General features: G+C 38.7%; 1 protein-coding gene across 1 annotated transcript; it reads right to left on the bottom strand.

Moving 5' to 3' along the window:
* Positions 1–11,996: 11,996 nt before the first annotated feature.
* tap2a (transporter associated with antigen processing, subunit type a) lies at positions 11,997–17,153 on the bottom strand. The gene is made up of 11 exons (XM_047604810.1): positions 16,569–17,153; positions 16,255–16,369; positions 16,041–16,171; positions 15,622–15,827; positions 15,015–15,212; positions 14,787–14,915; positions 14,372–14,560; positions 14,048–14,221; positions 13,549–13,708; positions 13,216–13,352; positions 11,997–12,605 (listed from the first exon to the last, which is right to left on the bottom strand). Exons 1-11 carry the CDS (start codon positions 17,080–17,082, stop codon positions 12,405–12,407), a joined length of 2,154 nt encoding a protein of 717 aa, XP_047460766.1. The 5' UTR covers positions 17,083–17,153; the 3' UTR covers positions 11,997–12,404.
* Positions 17,154–17,162: the final 9 nt, after the last annotated feature.

Raw genomic sequence — 17,162 nt, 5'->3', positions numbered from 1 at the left:
GTGTTGGTTTCCAGATTAAAGCAGAAAAGAAAATGATAAACAGGTCTCAGGTTTTGTGCTTTTAAGGAAAAAGGCCTTTAGAATATAATATGGTCTGAACCCTGTTGTGATTATATCTATCCGTGTCCATTTTTCCTTGTATGGTTTGAGGACAGTAGGCTACCTTGAATCATATTTGTGAAGGCTATTAAATGAACTTGTCTTGTTTTGCCAATTTGTAATTTGTAATTTAATCTATTAAGAGTTTATCATTTATTGTACATTGTTTATTTCTCTTATCCGTTTCTTATTACAGAAACGATGTAGACATTGGCTCATAAAAAAACTTTGTTCCCAAGTGAAGTGACATTCAAAGCTGCTCCATTTAAGTTAAACTATGAACTTTAATGTTTTTGCATGTGTGTTTACTTATTCATGTATTTGTTTTCTGTTTATATAATGTTTTACTGGTTGGCATAATGTTTATGTGCTCTTGTCATTTAGTTCATGGATTCACAGATAACATTCCACACATCAGCAACATAGATACAAGACATAGACAAGAATACAAAACACCTGTAAAAATATGGCATTAACAATGATAACAACAAATGTAATTTTAATGAATGAATAGTAATGTAAATAGGCTTGAGAGTGTGTTTAATATATTTCTTCACAGAGGGCATTATAAGTTTTACATTTTGTGATGTTCTGTTATGAGAAACAAAAACAGTCATTCATGTTTCACAACATTGTCCAAGCAAATTCTTTTATTTCTCTTTTTTCGTCATGTGAATCAAATATATTGATGTTAGAAGATATGAAAGTCATTTAAGACATTGCCAAGTTTAATTTCTGAAAACATAATGTATGGCAGCATTTGTTGACAGCGGTATATGTATTACATATACAGTATATATAATGATTATATTTTGACTAGTACTGTCAAAGTTGAGCATATCCGGTACGTATTTGAAATAGGTGTTGTTGTTTTCCATTAAGATGTATAGAAAATAAAACAGCAGATATCTAAAACTGCAAATACAATGTACATGAATGGAAAATGTGAAGTAATTCATCCTGTGTGTACATCTGAAATGTTAAAACAGACACATGAGGATTATGTAGTGTCCGATACTTAGTGTTGACAAGTTTAATCAAAGTTGCAGATCTCTTGAAATGATTGTTGTTGTGTTGCTTCTATTCTTCTGACTCATGAGAATATAATGACTTGAAGAAATGCCATTGATACATGTAATTATAGATACCGTAGGAGTGTGGTTCACTTAAATAAAATGGTTTGCCCTGGTGTTGCAATATTTTGTGATTTGAAAAGCCAGTATCAGCCATGTAGGCAGGGGAAGCAGAGGGAGGGAGGGAGGGAGGGAGGATTACATCAGAATCAGCCTCCTCTGACTCATCAACAGTCTCTCTCTCTCTTACACACTCACATACTCTCTCTCTCTCTCTGTTTTTCTCAGCATTTGGCTGCATCATCTTGTCACATGGTGACAATCAGTCCAGAATAGTTGCAGGAAGCTTTTACGGCGCCTCAGCACTGAGTCATATTGCTGGAGTTTTACCGTAAACTGATTCAGTGTTGAAAGCCAAACTCCAAGGCTGCTTGGGTAAGCCTTGGAACTGAAGCAAACCTAATTTTATCTGAGTGTTAGGAATTTTGCGTGTTTGCCGCGTTAGCGTTACTCTGTATGTATACATAGTATTTCTGTGACTCTGCGTCAGTGCATTCAGTGGTTCTGGCCTACGGTCTTTCCATAGCAACGGTTCCTCTGACAGCTGATATAAGCAGCAGTGTTTGGATACAAACCCTCTATAGAACTGAAACTAAAGCAAGTAGTGTTTTGAAGATGTTTTCATCCAAGTCGCTTCTTCAGTCCTAAAAGACGGAAAGGAGATGGAGGTTTTATTAGGAACATCTGTGACTGGTGCCCACCTGAAACTTACATGACTAGGGTCTGCAAAACTCAACCAGAGAAGTTAGATTTTATCCATATGCCATAAATGACTGAGAACTTTTAGAGACAGACACTGTATATTAAAGGTTTCTGTTCAATAGCGTTTTTGTGTTGTTATATGTTGAACATCATATTCTCTCTACAAAATGTTCATTGCAAACATAACTTATGCCTGAAATCCTATTCTGTTTAAGTCCTTTAAATTGACATCACTATGATGATCTTCCCCTTCAGCTATTTATATTTGCCTCCTATTATGGTAAAATTTGCTTGTTCAAATCAAATCATACACTCCTACTGTGCTTCTGCGTTGGGGTGACATTTTTCATATACCATTGTAAACATAGTAATACTGAGTCTTGTTGGACACAAACTTCGTTGTTGTTTTTATTTACAGCTGCATATATTTTTCTGCGTATATATATTTTTATCTTATCCAAGCATTACAATATGATTGCATTTTCTGCATAATTAATTCTACTTCCAAGCAAGCAGTGCATGTACATATTTCAGCATATTAATATACAATGGTCATGTTACTTAGTTTTTTTTTGTATTTACACTAATGCAATAATAACCACAAGGTCTCTCATATCACTTCTTGTTTTCAAGAACAGGACTGGAAACAAATTAATTGATTCCTTTTACAGAATGTAAATTGCTGCATGTTATGTTTTCTGTGTTGAATTATAAATCGATCTCGGCAATAATGTGTCTTCTAGAAAATCTAAATAAATATATATATGTTTTTTTTGTTTTGTTTTGTTTTTTGTTTTTTACATATTATGAGTCATATCACTTCAGTTTTTTTCAAGTATTTTATAAATAAAAGAGTAGAGGTCCATCTGAAAACAACTAGGTTACTACCCCAGTGTACAAAAACAACAGCTGTTTAATTATTCAGTTATGCAAAATGAGCTGTAAATGTGTGAACCTGAAATACTTCATTATTCTCTCAAACAAGGGACCAGGAAGGTGAGTGATTTTCATTTGAATGGAGGTGATCTTTTCATGGAGGTTGCAACATGGCAGTTGAGGGTGGTCACAGGCTTTCTTAAGGGGCAGCTCTAAATATAGGAGTTCATTCACCCAAAGTGCTTGTTAATGCCAGGGAAAAGAGATCAAATATACAAAATGCATATATATATTTCCAGACCGTAACTGTGCACATCAGAAAAGCACAAAGGGAACAAAACATTCTGAACAGATAAAATCTAAAAAGATGAATGAGATTAAGATTAACATGCTTCCTAATCCTATGTGGGTAATCTCTTTTGTAGCATATGTCCATGGAAGCTATAGGGATGGTGTTTACTATTTAAGATACAATAGAAAGTGGCAGTAAGAAAATGGCAGAGACACGAGGACAGTGTCCTCAGCAGTCAGACCAGCAGCCGGGCTCAGGTGTGAAAGTCTGCCTCATAATCCCATTGTGTCTCCTCTCCAAACCTGTTTATCTCTTCCACAGAACCATGTGCAAACCAATAAATCAACTTTTGAAAGTCTAACTGCTACTACTGGTAGATGTTTCTCTTGTGCCGGCTGTTTTATTTATTAAACTACAACAGCTTTACAGATTAATACCTTCACTGCCTTCATTTTGCAGACGTTTTGAAGAGTTCAATTATTTTGATGCTCGATAAATACATTCTGCGCTATTATATCACTTTCAGGCAGAGGACACCTTATGTATTGTCATGACATTGAACATTTTAAGTTTCACTCCACTGTTCAAATTACATTTTGTGCACATGACTTCTGAGATCAGTTGTTACACTTTGCGCTATTAATAGCCACAAAACTCTAAATAAATAAATAAAAACATATAATGAGGTATCATAAAGTTCTAATGTGTGATTTTAAGGATGCCATGAGTTTTAATTTCATTTTAAACAAACAATCAATTTGAATCAATGTCTTTAAGACTAGATATGAGCCAGATGCACTAACCATGCTGCCACAGCTGTTGATTGGATCAGGATTTAGCTAATAGTATTAAATAGTGCTTTCCGGGAAAAAGAACTTGTCCTAGAATTAAGATTGCTCTTTTATTAATGATGATATACTAATTGTAGATTAGTCTTCATTTGTAACAACATGATAATAAAAAAAAAAAACATGTGATTTGTCCTATAAGCAAAACAAGAAAAAAAATGAGTTTTTATTTTCTGTTTCTGTTGCTCCAGCAACCCCCGAGTTTTTCTGTTGACGTCTGCAGTAGGAGACGGTGGTAAAACGCCATCTACTGACTATTTTAAATTTTCACTTTCCTAACTGTTGAAATGTATTGTGTAACGTCTCCATCTGGTGGCCTTTACATAGAACTTCATAATAAACATACCAATGTTCATTAGTAAGTAGGTTCAGAAACTCTCGAATATAACTGCATCAATCTCATATAATGTTGACACGCTGTGGTGTTTGTAGACAAATTCAGACAGATCATTTAGTAACAACAAGATTATTCAGACTTGTTGTCTGTATTATTTAATCATGTTGCTCTTAAAGGTAGAATTTATGGCAAGGGAAGGGTAGCTCCCAGCCTGGTATTTAACTGAGTATTTCTACTCTACAAACATCAAACATTATAATGGCACATTATCTGCTATGTTTAAATCATGTTTGTTTTTTTAAACTTTCTTTTCAATGAGTTTTCAGTTCTTTTTTCAACAATAAAAGTATAAACAACAACAAAAACAAACAAAATATCAACGAGCAGTCAGGTTGACAGGGTTGACCAAGGCCGTACAGTAGTATATAATGGAATGATTGTTCACTCAGGCAATGGGTTACAGTTTAAAAGGTATGAAGTCCACTTTTCCCAGTTCATTGTGTAATGCTCAGACTGTAATCTTGAGGTAAAGGTCAATTTTTCCATGTACTGTATTTTCTTGACATTGGTAATCCAGTCCTTCCTTAATAGCAGATTTGTCTGCAGCCATTTCTTTGTAATGGCCTTCTGCTTGCAGCCAAGAGCACTCTATAGTGATAGGCTAGCTATCCTGGGCCGCAAGGCCAGTCGGGATTTTACCCAAATACAGTCAGTACGTTTACATGCACGTGAAAAAAAATCGGATTATAACAGGAGAACTAAAGTGCATGTAAACACGTTACTCCGATTAAAAACAGAGTTCTCATTATCCAATTGAGACGCCCAGATAATGCGATTGGAATTGGGTTTTCTCCGCCATGTATACAGTGAATCGGAGTTTTCATCGGATAATGCGTGTGCGCATGCTCCACAACCGCTGCGCTGGCGTGTGACCCTGGAACAACAACATCCAAGAAAGCCAATCGCAGAAGAAGAAGAAGAGAAACGGAGCCACTAGAAGAACCGTCTGAGGGATAGTGCGGGTCTTACCTGCACCAGAAGTAGTGCGAACAGGTCCACTGCATGAACAACTCTTGTTTGTTATATCGCGTAATAGGTCAACCGGAAATCGGGCCGTATTAACAGGTAACGGTATTATCCCGCTGAAAAGACACTTATCGCCACCTAGTGTGGAAGAGGAGAACAGTTATTCGATTTTCTTGCGCTGCATGTAAACTGGGACAAGGACTGTAGTCAGAAAGTCGAATATTGAGCATAGCTCGATTAAGCTCTGCATGTAAACGCACTGACTGTCAAATGAAAAATTGACTTCTAAACCAAAGATTGATTGAATTCTCCTACGAGATCCTGCCAATACGGTTGAATGAGGGGGCAGGCCCAGAATATATGGAATTGGTCAGCCATAGACTATCCACATTGTCTCCAGCATTTACCCTGTCCACTGTAACCACAATGTTTAGATTCCCGTTTGAGAGTGACACAAAAAGTCGTATTAAGTTCTTCCACCAGAATTCTTGCAAGCTCTGGAGTTGGTGGTTTTAACTTGATTTTCCCATATGATTATCCAGTCATCCTCAGATATCTCCAGAATATGAGCCAAATAGTCTGAAAAGGAACATCAATTTGGGTGCATGTCTCTGTAGGTCAGTCAAAGTGAGCAAAATGTCATCTGCATATAGACTTATCTTGTATTTGTTGTCTCCAATTGAAATGCCTTTAACCTCAGGGTCCTCTCTTATAGCCTGAGCTAAGGGCTCTATGAAGAGTGTAAAGAGGACGGGGCTTAGTGGGCAGCCTTGGCGACAACCTCTCTCCAACTTGATGGAATGAGTTAAGACATTGATTTTTATTCTGGCAGTGGGGGTTGAGCAAAGTGATTAAAACCAAATCGTTTTAGTACCTGGTAAAGGAAGCCTCATTCCAAATCAAATGCTTTCTCTGCATCTCAACTAATCAGTGTTGCCCAAATATTATCCTTAATCACATACATTAATACACAGGACGAGATGTTACGATCTCTTGTGCCATGATCTGAGGCAAAACTCCTTTAGAAGCCCAGTCCAACTGGAGAACCGACCAGCAGACCAGTGGTCAGCTACTAACTAGCCTAGCCACCAGCAGTAGGTAAGAAATGATGGGAATGTGAGTACACTCCAACCAAACATTTCTTCCTTCTGCCTATATCGGAAATAAGATACAACCAGACAGCAGCTACATAGCCTAGTCCACAGCAGGAGGTAATGAGAGGTGGTGGGACATGCGACCACACTTCAACCAACACTGCTCCCTTCTGGTAGGATCAGAAATAAAACACTAGAAAACACCAGCTAATTAGCCTAGCCACCAATTTTCACTTTCCTAACTGTTGAAATGTATTGTGTAATGTCGCCATCTGGTGGCCTTTACATAGAACTTCATAATAAACATGATGTTCACCAGTAAGTAGGTTCAGAAACTCTCGAATATAACTGCATCAGTCTCATATAATGTTGACACCATGTGGTGTTTGTAGACAAATTCAGACAGATAATAAGGTATTAAATGATGTGTTTGTCTTTTGTGGACAAACCCTGTTTGGTCCGTGTCTATCATTTCAGAGACTATATTTTCCATCCTTTTGGCCATAATTGAGGCAAATAGTTCATATACAGAATGGATATTGGCCTATAGGAACTACATTCCCTTTGTCTTTGCCCTCCTTAGGAAACGTTGATATCACTGCCTCGCTCCATGATTTTTAAATCATGCTTAATAAGTACAAAATGACCTTGTTCATGAAATTTACTTAATTATTTCACATTATGTGATTCCTAAAGTAGTAATTATTGAACTGAACCTTAAAATCACTTTAATGTCCCAAACAAAATAAAGCAAGGACACTTCTACAGTATTACCTTAATTTTTTTTCCTTTCTAGTTCCTGTTCCTCCATTGCAGTTTAGTGAAAACAATGTGTGTGGAAGCACAAAATTCTTTAGAAGATCCACTTGACATGAGTAGCTCTGACTGCTGACACCTAAAATCAGCTTCAGATAAAGATAATAAGAAAGTCTTTATATGAACATGGGAAGTATTAAGACCAGAAAATCACGTGTCAGTATAGTGTGAGAGCTGGGTTTTAAAACAGGTTTGAAAATTGATGATAATCTGTGAGAATGTTGGTATTCAGGATTATGGCGGATTATAGCAGTGTTGTAGTTAGAGACTTGTTTTCTAGAGATTGTATGTGGTACTAGATGTATTAGATAAAGTATATCTTTTTTTTTAACACCTTCACAAACCAGCAGTGGAACAGGAAATGCTCAATGCTCCATATATTGTACATATTATCAGACTGAATAGTAATCATATAATGTCACTTACTTACAACAATTATCCTGTGCACATTTACCATGCATGGTAAAAAAAAGTTTATTCCCTGAGAAGTTTTCATTAACATTTTGATCAGTGTTCCTTAAAGGTCATGACTCTTCAGTTTTGTGAATGATGTGGTCTTATAGGTTCACCGAGCTTTCTTTCACTTACAAGCCTGTGGTTTCCTTGTGGATACTCTTCCTGTACACCACCACTAAAATGACAGACTGTAAGGTGTTGCTTAGAGTGCAGATTCTATAATGTGAAACCAAAACCACAGTTACACCAAAGGCCTGAAAAAAGCTACATACTTATACAAAAGCTCACGACTCACAGTTTGTCACAATAACAACCCCAGTACAACATCAACCAGGTTACACGATAAAATCCTGATTTAAACCTTCCTTTACAGACAGTTTTCAAGAAGATAGATTTGTATAAAATTATGCAAAGAAGAACAATAATTGCAATGGTGAAGGGTTTTCCACCATGGCATTGAGGTTAAATTTAAAATAGTGGTTTTGGACACTGCTTCATAAGAATGTTCTCATAATTAGAGATCTGTTAGTACAGCATGTTTGATTGCTTGTGCATTGCGTGCGTCTCATTCATTTATTTCTTTTTCCCAGTTGGGGGCACTCGAGGTCTATCATTCAAATAGTTTCATGCGACTTGCGCAGTTAACTTGCTACATCTCATCCGCCAGGCTCAGTTACAAGAAGTCACGTGTTTTTTTTTGTTTGTTTGTTTTTTTTTTTTTTTTCTGGAAATGCCGAGACAAGCATTTGGGTTGCTGCTGGTTATGTTACGTCACATAAAATCCTGGGAATCTTCTGCTGCTGTGGTGGAAACTGAGAGACTGAACTCTAATGGAAACTCAGCTGCATCAGCCCACTCTCAGTTGTCTGTGTTTTAACCCTTTTGGCTGAAATGACTCATGCACTCAAAACTAAAACACAGTATTGCTTCTGTAACAAGAGGATTTGAGCACTGAGTCAACATGTGAGAATGGTTTGGTTTTGGTTTGTGTTTTCAGCCCTTGTGGGTGCCTTCAGATGTTGTCACTTACCTGCACACTTGAATGTGGTTTCCTTTGCACGTGGGATCTCCCACAACACAAAACCTGTGTTCTTCAACTGACTGTAAAAACTGTTACAAATCAATAAAACTTACGCTGATCAGACATAACATTATGACCATCGTGTTGGCCTCCCTTGTGCCTTGTGGCTCATCAGAGAATGGACATGGGCCTGAGGGGAGGGTCCACTATGGATCATCCCACAGATACTTGATCTGTTTGGTATCTAGTGAATTTGGAGGCCAGGTCAACACCTTGTGCTGTTCTTCATGTTTGTTTTGTTTTGTTTTTTGTTTTGTTTTTTGCGTTTTTGTGTGTGTCTGTGTGAGGCTGCATCCATTGTCATGGTCTAGGTGGGTTCTACATGTCTAAGTAACATCCACACAAATGAATGCCAGGTCCAGACGTTTCCCAGCAGACTGGTCACAGCCATTTTCTTCTCCTGTCAGTGGTTTTAACGTTGTAACTGATCGGTTGATAACTACGTCTCGTTGTGGCTGTCTCTCTTTATTTTTGTTTGCACTTTTGTTTCGTTGTCGTCACTAGATGGCAGTCAAGGGCAATGCCTCACTCCGAGCTGAGCTCACTGAAAATCCCCTTTCGCCAGGCTGCTGCAATCAGGCTTCCAGGAAAACACATGACTGTTGGTAACAGCGCCAAACCCAGTCAAGAGTGTCGCTATTACACCGCAGCAAAAGGTTGATCACAGGGTTTGGCTCTTTGTAGCTGACAGGAGATCAGTTTCTTTTCTGCTGGTTCTGACTTCTGAACACAAAGGCAGACTTCAGATCAGTGTTTATGTCTTTACCTTGTTCACTGGCCGGGACTTCCCTGAGATGATCGTATGAGCTTTTTTTTTTTTTCTTTTACCACCATCAATTTATGAAACCACATATCAACTGTAATAGTTGGAATTGTCATTCTCACCAGGGGAAGTCAGGGGATTCACAAACGTTAGTGGGGGTTTACCTGTCTCTAAAACAATGTAAAATACTGCTGCAGATACTGGATGTAGTTATCACTACTGCCAAACAGTAAACATTATTATTATGACTTAGGACTTTTCACAATCATCTTTTCACTCAACAGTCTAACATATTTCCCTGTCCATTCTATTCTATTCTAACTCGTGTTTTAAACGTATGTCAAAGTGAGATGAGCTGTGGAAGCTACGCTACATTTTAATCATTTCTGTTGTGCCTCGTGCTGCACTGGTTCCTCTATTATTTTTGATTTAGAGAAAAGAGAAGCAAGTATCGAGCTACAGAGAAGCTAATCCATCACCTGACTTCTTTCTTTTTCTTTCTTTTTTTCAAAAGATGACTCAGCAGGATCTAAGGCTCTAACTGGAAAATATATTATAAAACATTTAATAGGTTTGTTACTTTGATAGTTTCGCACACTTGACCTAATTTGGGGAGAGGCCTGGTTTCATGACGCATTAACTGAAGCACAGCAGAAATGTTTGCAGGACAGCTGGCTCTTCTGTCAGAGATGAAACCTGAAAAGGACTCAAGTCTGATTGTTCTGAAAGCCAGTTCTTCATTGACTGTCAGTGGACGTTTAAGTGTTGCTCTGGATTTAACAGCGACTCTAGAGCTTGACATGAATACAGACATTACAGAGAAACGTTCATACAATCCAGCCATTTTAAATATCACTTTAAACATGGTTGGATCAAATATAAAACTGTGACAGCTCCTGAAAAAGGAGCAATACAAACCATGTGTATAAAAGGCAGAAGGGACACAATGCTTGGGTGTGTCAGCAGTTTGGTTGAGTTAGGCAACAACTGAATCTAGGAGAGAAAGAAAGTGAAAGAAAGAACAGAGAGGGACTTTCCAGCTCGGTAAAGTTGTGCAGTGGCATGGTGTAGAACTGGTTAGACAAAGGCTTCATGGCGCGCGCTTTATGTCCAACTAGAGAAAGACGCACTAATGTACGATAAAGGTGCACACTGACTGTTGAGGATACACATGACCCTCTCTCCTATGATATCACACTGATAGACAGTCACATAGCTGTTAGATCATGTTTTATTTGCCGTAACAGCCCATTTTTCTAACTTTCTCCCTCTCACCGCGCCGGCCATTTTGTGTTGTCTGTTTTGAAAGTTTCAACTTAAGATGGCGGCGAACGTCGGCTCTGTGCCTGCCCACGGGCGGCTTCAATTACTGATGGGAAGCAGCCAAGTTTAATGATGAGTCACAGTGCCTGATGGGCACACTTTAACTCCAAATAGTCACTTTTTTAAAACAACAGTTCCAGGCAGTTTTCAGCATTTTATTAACGTGTGCAGTATAACAGTAAATATAAGACCAGGGTTCTGCTTCAAAACAGATTTATTATCCTCCAGTTAAAGCTAAAATGTGCCAAATTAAACTAAATTCAGCTGTATTAGTTAAAAGAAAATTAACTATAAACTAGTTCAGTCTGTGCAGCACACTACATGAAAGGTCATGCAAGAGAAGTTTAAAATAGAAATGTTAACTTTGATTATTATTTGATTTGTTTTAGTGTAATATCTTGTTCACTTCATATTAAAATCAACATTTCACCTGCACTTTCAGCACAGTTGTTCTTTCATGATCAAAATTTAAAAATGAATCTTGCAATTAATAAAATCTTGGTGAACTAATTGTGCGTCCCATGCGAGACACGTGACATCAGTCACCATTTTGTGGACACAAGTCTTGACAAAATGGCGACAATCGTTACCTGAACTGAGCCAGATTTCTTGTCTTGTCGATAGAGGGTGTTGGTGTTTTGACATAGTGCAGCGTGCCTTCTGTTTTTATGACACTTATCACCAGGCAACTTTCCAAAAAGCCTCACCGCCACAAAGTAAAACACGCTGTTGATAGTCAGGGACTTCCCAGCTCAGTGCAGACAATAAAACCCAACCCTTACATTTTTATGCTCAGCAATGTTCGGTTGTTCTTTCGTTTTCATCTTCTGCCTAAAATGTTGTTTGGTGGCTTAAACCAGAGCCACAGAGACTGATAATGTGATTAAAAAAGCCTTCAGATTACTACTGTGATCAGCTGAACATATTCTAGATTTAGAAAATGAATCATATAATTATTAAAATCGTTATTACCAGGTTGAATCATGTCACTTAATTTAATCAGTTTGTTTCTCTTCTGTACAGTGTACGTTTATTTAAATGTTTTATTCTTAATGCAAGCGTCTCCTTTAGTATTTGTATTTGGAACAAGCAAATACTCAACAAAAGACATGACAAATTCAACTCAAAAGAACACATTCAGACACATGTCTGGTGATGTTGGTCAAACTTTTATTTTGGATTTGATAACCATAAACAGCCTTTGAGCCCTCTGATGATTACAGTTTATGGTGTACATGGTGCACGGCTTCAAACATTCATTCTCCTCATTAGCGAAAACCAGGGCATGCAGCAGATCTCAGAAATAATCACCTATACATGTGATTTGATCAACATCTGTAATATAAATAAGAACCACTGATTCTGAAAAAGTATATATACACAGTTGAATCTTTACTATTGATACACAACAAATTGAATTATTATTATTATTTACACACACTCCAGCTTGTTCCGACACATTTACACCGGGCTAGCTGCAGTTAGTACTACTCCAAACACAGTCTGACCGAATAAAAACATCTCCAAGTACATCAAGGTACAATGTCACCACGGTAGTTTAAGACTCTGCCTCAGTGAAGAGCTCCTCTCTCAGTTTGTAGTAACTCCCCTTCATGTCCATCAGTTCCTGGTGAGTCCCTTGCTCCTCAACTTTGCCCCCGTTGATGACAACAATCTGATCCGCCTTCTCGATGGTCTTCAGCTTGTGAGCGATCACCAGAAGGGTCTGGTTGGGGCAACGAGCCAAGGCCTGCTGGACCTGTGGAGGCAGAAATATTTAGAATTTTTCATTATGTTTCCGCCTGTTATCTTTTTTTAGGCTAAAGCAGAGGACGTAGGAAAACCACCTGCATAAGATAAGATAAGCCTTTATTAATCCTGCACTGGGGAAATTCTCTTTGTTAACGGCAGCAGAGACGTTCAGCGTCACAGACTAAAGAATAAAAAATATAGGAATATAGAAGTTGTAAGGAAATGAGTATGCTTCTGCATTTAAATATATGTATATGTTTACACATTTCCATTGGCCAGGATGCAGACAGCAGGTAGAAAAAATATATCTATATGTCGTCAACACAAGACCAGTGACTGACATATTTATGTGATGAATTAAAACATTTGGTTTGCGTGGCTGTCAGGCATGGGAAAACATTCCAATGACACTAGGCAAACAAACAAATCATATTTCACAAAGCACTTTAGTCTTTTAAGTTAATTTTATTTACAATTTTAAATCTGTGAACGCTGAGCATGAAATATATGAAGATTACAATTGCTATTCACTATTGCTAGTGAATACTTTTAATCAACCACTTACAGATAAAGTGACACTTCTGGTTCAGTGATCTGTCTTAGAAGTTTAAACATACCTTATTTTCACTCTCGGTGTCCAGTGAGCTGGTTATTTCATCCAGAATGAGGACCTGGGGCTCTCTGACCAGAGCTCGAGCAATAGCGATCCGCTGCCTCTCACTCTTGGATAACTGTCCACCACCCTCACCCACCTCTGAGAAAGTTACATTAAAGTATTTAAAAGTAAAGCAGATACAGAAAGGCATGAATGACTCTAACCCTTTAAGAAAAGATAATGTACTTTATTTCAAACAATCTACACGAGTGTTCTCAAGGTGAGATCATTCACCCAAATTTCCTCACACAAAGCAGATCTTTATGTCCGCGTTCAGCCATGCAAAACAGTTTACCTGTTTCGTAGCCTTTCTCCAGCTGCTTGATGAAGTCATGGGCGTTGGCTTTGCGTGCTGCTTCCTCGATGTCATCCAATGAGCAGCCAGCAAGCCCGTAGGCGATGTTGTCTCTGATAGAGCCAGAGAAGAGCACAGGCTCCTGGCTCACCACGGCAATCTGTTAAACACACTCTGATCAGACTGACTAGGAGAATAATATATGTTGTGACTATACATTAACAGTTTAGAAAATTGTTCTTACATATCATAATTTAATCAGTTCATTCTCAAAATTATAGAAACCCCTTTGAGAATTTCCTCTTAACTCTTTTATTGAGCAGAAATTAAATAAAAGTAGTATCTCATGTTAAAGGATTATCTTATATACATGGTAAGAGAGTATGTGTAGATAAATACGTAGTGTTTTCAGCTGCTTTCAATTTGACAAATAACAAAAACTATAAAAAATACTGGAGACGGAGGCTCATCAGAAAAGGCACTAATGATTAATAATGACCTTCTTGTGGAGGAAACGGTGGTCATAGGATTTCAGTGGTTCACTGTCCAGCAAGATTTCTCCACTCTGAGACTCGTAGAAACGCTCCAGCAGACTCACACAGGTGCTTTTTCCTTCTCCAGACGGACCCACCAGGGCTGTCATCTTACCTGGCTTCAGCTCCAAGGAAAAGTCCTGAGGAAAATCATACATGACATATAAGCAAGTTCTTTAGTGTTTGAAGTTTAAAGTTATTTAATTCCCTTCGTTTCTCTCTTATATTCTATTCTATTTCAGTATTTTTTGTGAAATTAAAAAAATCAGCCCATCTATGAAGCCTTTTACCTGCAGTACTGTTTTGTCTGGGTTTGAAGGATAGCTGAAGTTGAGCTGGCGGAAGCTGATCTGTCCTCTCAGCTGATCAGGTTTGAGTTTTCCATCCGTGCTGACCAGAGGCTTGCGGTCCAGGTATTCAAACACTTTCCCAGCCGCCCCCACAGAGTTCAGCATGTCACCAAAGATGTAGATGAGTGTCTGGAAGATGACGTCAATAGAACCGGGTTGGTAAACTGATCATTTAAGTCATGTTTACATATACAGAGAATATACACTCAGAGTTACTTTAAATGGGTTATGAGGAGGTGGAAGTTCAACTCCTTGTTTCAAAGCAACCACCTCTTTGATAGTGGGTTACCTTCTAAACTTAAATGCTTATAATCACAAGTTGAATGACAACAATTCACAAAGTATGATGGGATACCCTGATGTTGTCCCCCAGGTCTGAATGGTACAGGATGAAGGACACTAGGTTGCCAGTCGTCATCTGTCCCCTCTGGATGAAAAGCCGGCCGTAGAATAACACAAGCACCTGCATAACCAACCCTGTCAACTATAGATACACACACAAGAACAAATATTGTTAAATAAGGTGATATGCAATAATGCACGGTTCTCCACCACATAATCACCAAAATATGAAACGTCTCACCCTTCGTCCAAGCAGATAAACAGCTGAGACAATGTCCCGGCGAGTCTTGAGGTTGTGTATGTCCATCAAGCGCTTGTCATAGCGCCGAGCTTCATGTTTTTCTGTCTTGAAGCTCCGTACCACACGAATGCCCGACACCACCTCATTGGCAGCTTCATTTGCCAGAGCCATTGAGTCCTGCATTGCCAGCGACAACCTCTGAGGAAGAATTAAGAAGAAGGCAACAGAGATTTACCGTATGAAAATCCTTATTTAGCTAAGCTCATACAATAATAGGAATGAGTCACAAGTAACATTTATGGTGTATAGATAGTAGTATCATCTGATTAGAGATCTGTACATTGACATGACAACTCCAAACTCTACAGTTTAGAGTTTATGTCTTTTTGGTTTTGAAGAAATAAACGTCTCGAATCTGGACAACAAAGAGTTTAACATTTATTCTGAGAGACATTTATCTTTCAAAAAACAGAAGAACCTTTCAAATGAAAGATTACTTGATGAACTGAGTTTGTGTATACCTGTTTTTGTATATATATGAATGTTCCATACATACAACTCCATAGACTGACTGTTAAGGGATTATTTAACATTAACTTGCTTTTACCTGGTAGTGAGTGTCGTAGAAGTTCTGTATGAGACCAGTGATTGGCGTCTCCATCAACACAAGTAATGTGAGCTTCCATGACAGACTCATCATCAGAGAGATCATGCCCACTGTTTTGATGAATGTCCTCAGCAGCACGTTGACATTCAGAGCCACAGTTCTTCCCATCAGGGTGGTGTCTTTAGACAATCTAGAAGTTATTTCACCTGCACATAAAATGAACAAGAAATATTCTGTCATTGTTTTTTCACTGTCCATCTCTCCTTGTCTGTTTCTCATCATCTTCTGTTGTGTCCTAGGTTGCACTGCCTACACACAGAGATTTTGTCCAAAAATGCTTCATGCACTATTCAGCCTTAACATGGTTGACATTTTGTTCTTTGTGCGCATCAATACATGCTATGTTATGACAGTCTTACCCGTCTTTATGGTCTCAAAGAATCCAATTTCCTGTCTGGTCAAAGCGCAGAACAGCTTCTCTTTAACTCTGCATGTGAAGGAGCTAATGGCACAAAGGAAGAGACCTCCTCTGCAGCTAGCACTCACAGAACTAGTTGATCAAAAAAAAAGACAGTTAGACACAAGAAAGACACATGTTTGGGGGAGAATATGGAGGGAAATGTTGCCGTTTACCTTCCCAGAGAAAACAAGCCCATGAAGAGGAGAGCATTTAGAAATTCATTCTGCTGGTAATTACTGCCAAGGATGTCAATGACCCTCCCAGTGTAGAATGGGATGAACATCTCACCTAAGAAGAGTAACACACAGACATAATCACATACATCAGCCGGTCAAATCAGACAAACATATTATTCTCTTATATTTAGTCTTCTGCACACAAAAGCATTTACATTTTTCACACGGAGTCCAAACTATTCCTTTATCATAACTACCAACTTCTTTTTTTCCCCCGTAAATGAAACTATGATCATTTGTTGTGCACTTACAGATGACTGCCAGTGAGAGGAAGACGAGTCCCCCAAACAGCAGTGGGTAGTCGGGTCTGTACAGGTGCAGGACCCTCATAAACAGCACTCTGGCCTTTTGTTTCCGCTCTTTGCCGGCGGCTGCTTCGTCGGTGTCCGGGATGGTAATCTCCCAAAACAGGGCAGCAGCCAGTGACGCTCCGGCAAACATCAGCCAGCAGCGCACATCAAGTAACTGGCTACACTGGCCCTCCTCATTATAAAGAGCCTTGGCCCCGGTCTCAAACACAGCAGGTAGCAGACTGTATGCTGTTATAACACGAATCAGCAGCGGTTTGACGTCCCCAAGGGTGAGCAGCGATACAGTTGTAAGAACCAGCCACCGGAGAGACGCGCAGACCCAGAGACGCGCAAGATGCCCAAACACGCCATGAGTTACAACAAATCCTGATGCGTAAAAGACGGGAAAGTCGACGCAAACCGACAAAATAAAAGCAGCGACTTTGTGAGTTATTGTTGCTGTATTGCCAGCCATTTTTCAGCCGCAGCCGTCCTCGTATGCCCTGCTCTGCCGAGGCACTAGCGTTTTAGTTTTTTATACTTTCAGTTTCATTT

The sequence above is a fragment of the Mugil cephalus genome, chromosome 14 (assembly GCF_022458985.1).
Source record: "Mugil cephalus isolate CIBA_MC_2020 chromosome 14, CIBA_Mcephalus_1.1, whole genome shotgun sequence".
Taxonomy (NCBI): Eukaryota; Metazoa; Chordata; class Actinopteri; order Mugiliformes; family Mugilidae; genus Mugil; species Mugil cephalus.
Note: the sequence above shows the minus strand (reverse complement) of the source record. Positions and strands in the feature narration are given on the sequence as shown.

Excerpts from the sequence above, each read along its gene's own strand:
- tap2a (XM_047604810.1), bottom strand. The coding sequence starts at position 17,082 with ATGGCTGGCAATACAGCAACAATAACTCACAAAGTCGCTGCTTTTATT. Across the intron at positions 14,222-14,371 it reads CAGACAAAACAGTACTGCAG|GACTTTTCCTTGGAGCTGAA; the intron begins GTAAAAGGCTTC and ends GATTTTCCTCAG. Across the intron at positions 13,709-14,047 it reads ACCGTTTCCTCCACAAGAAG|ATTGCCGTGGTGAGCCAGGA; the intron begins GTCATTATTAAT and ends TGTGTTTAACAG.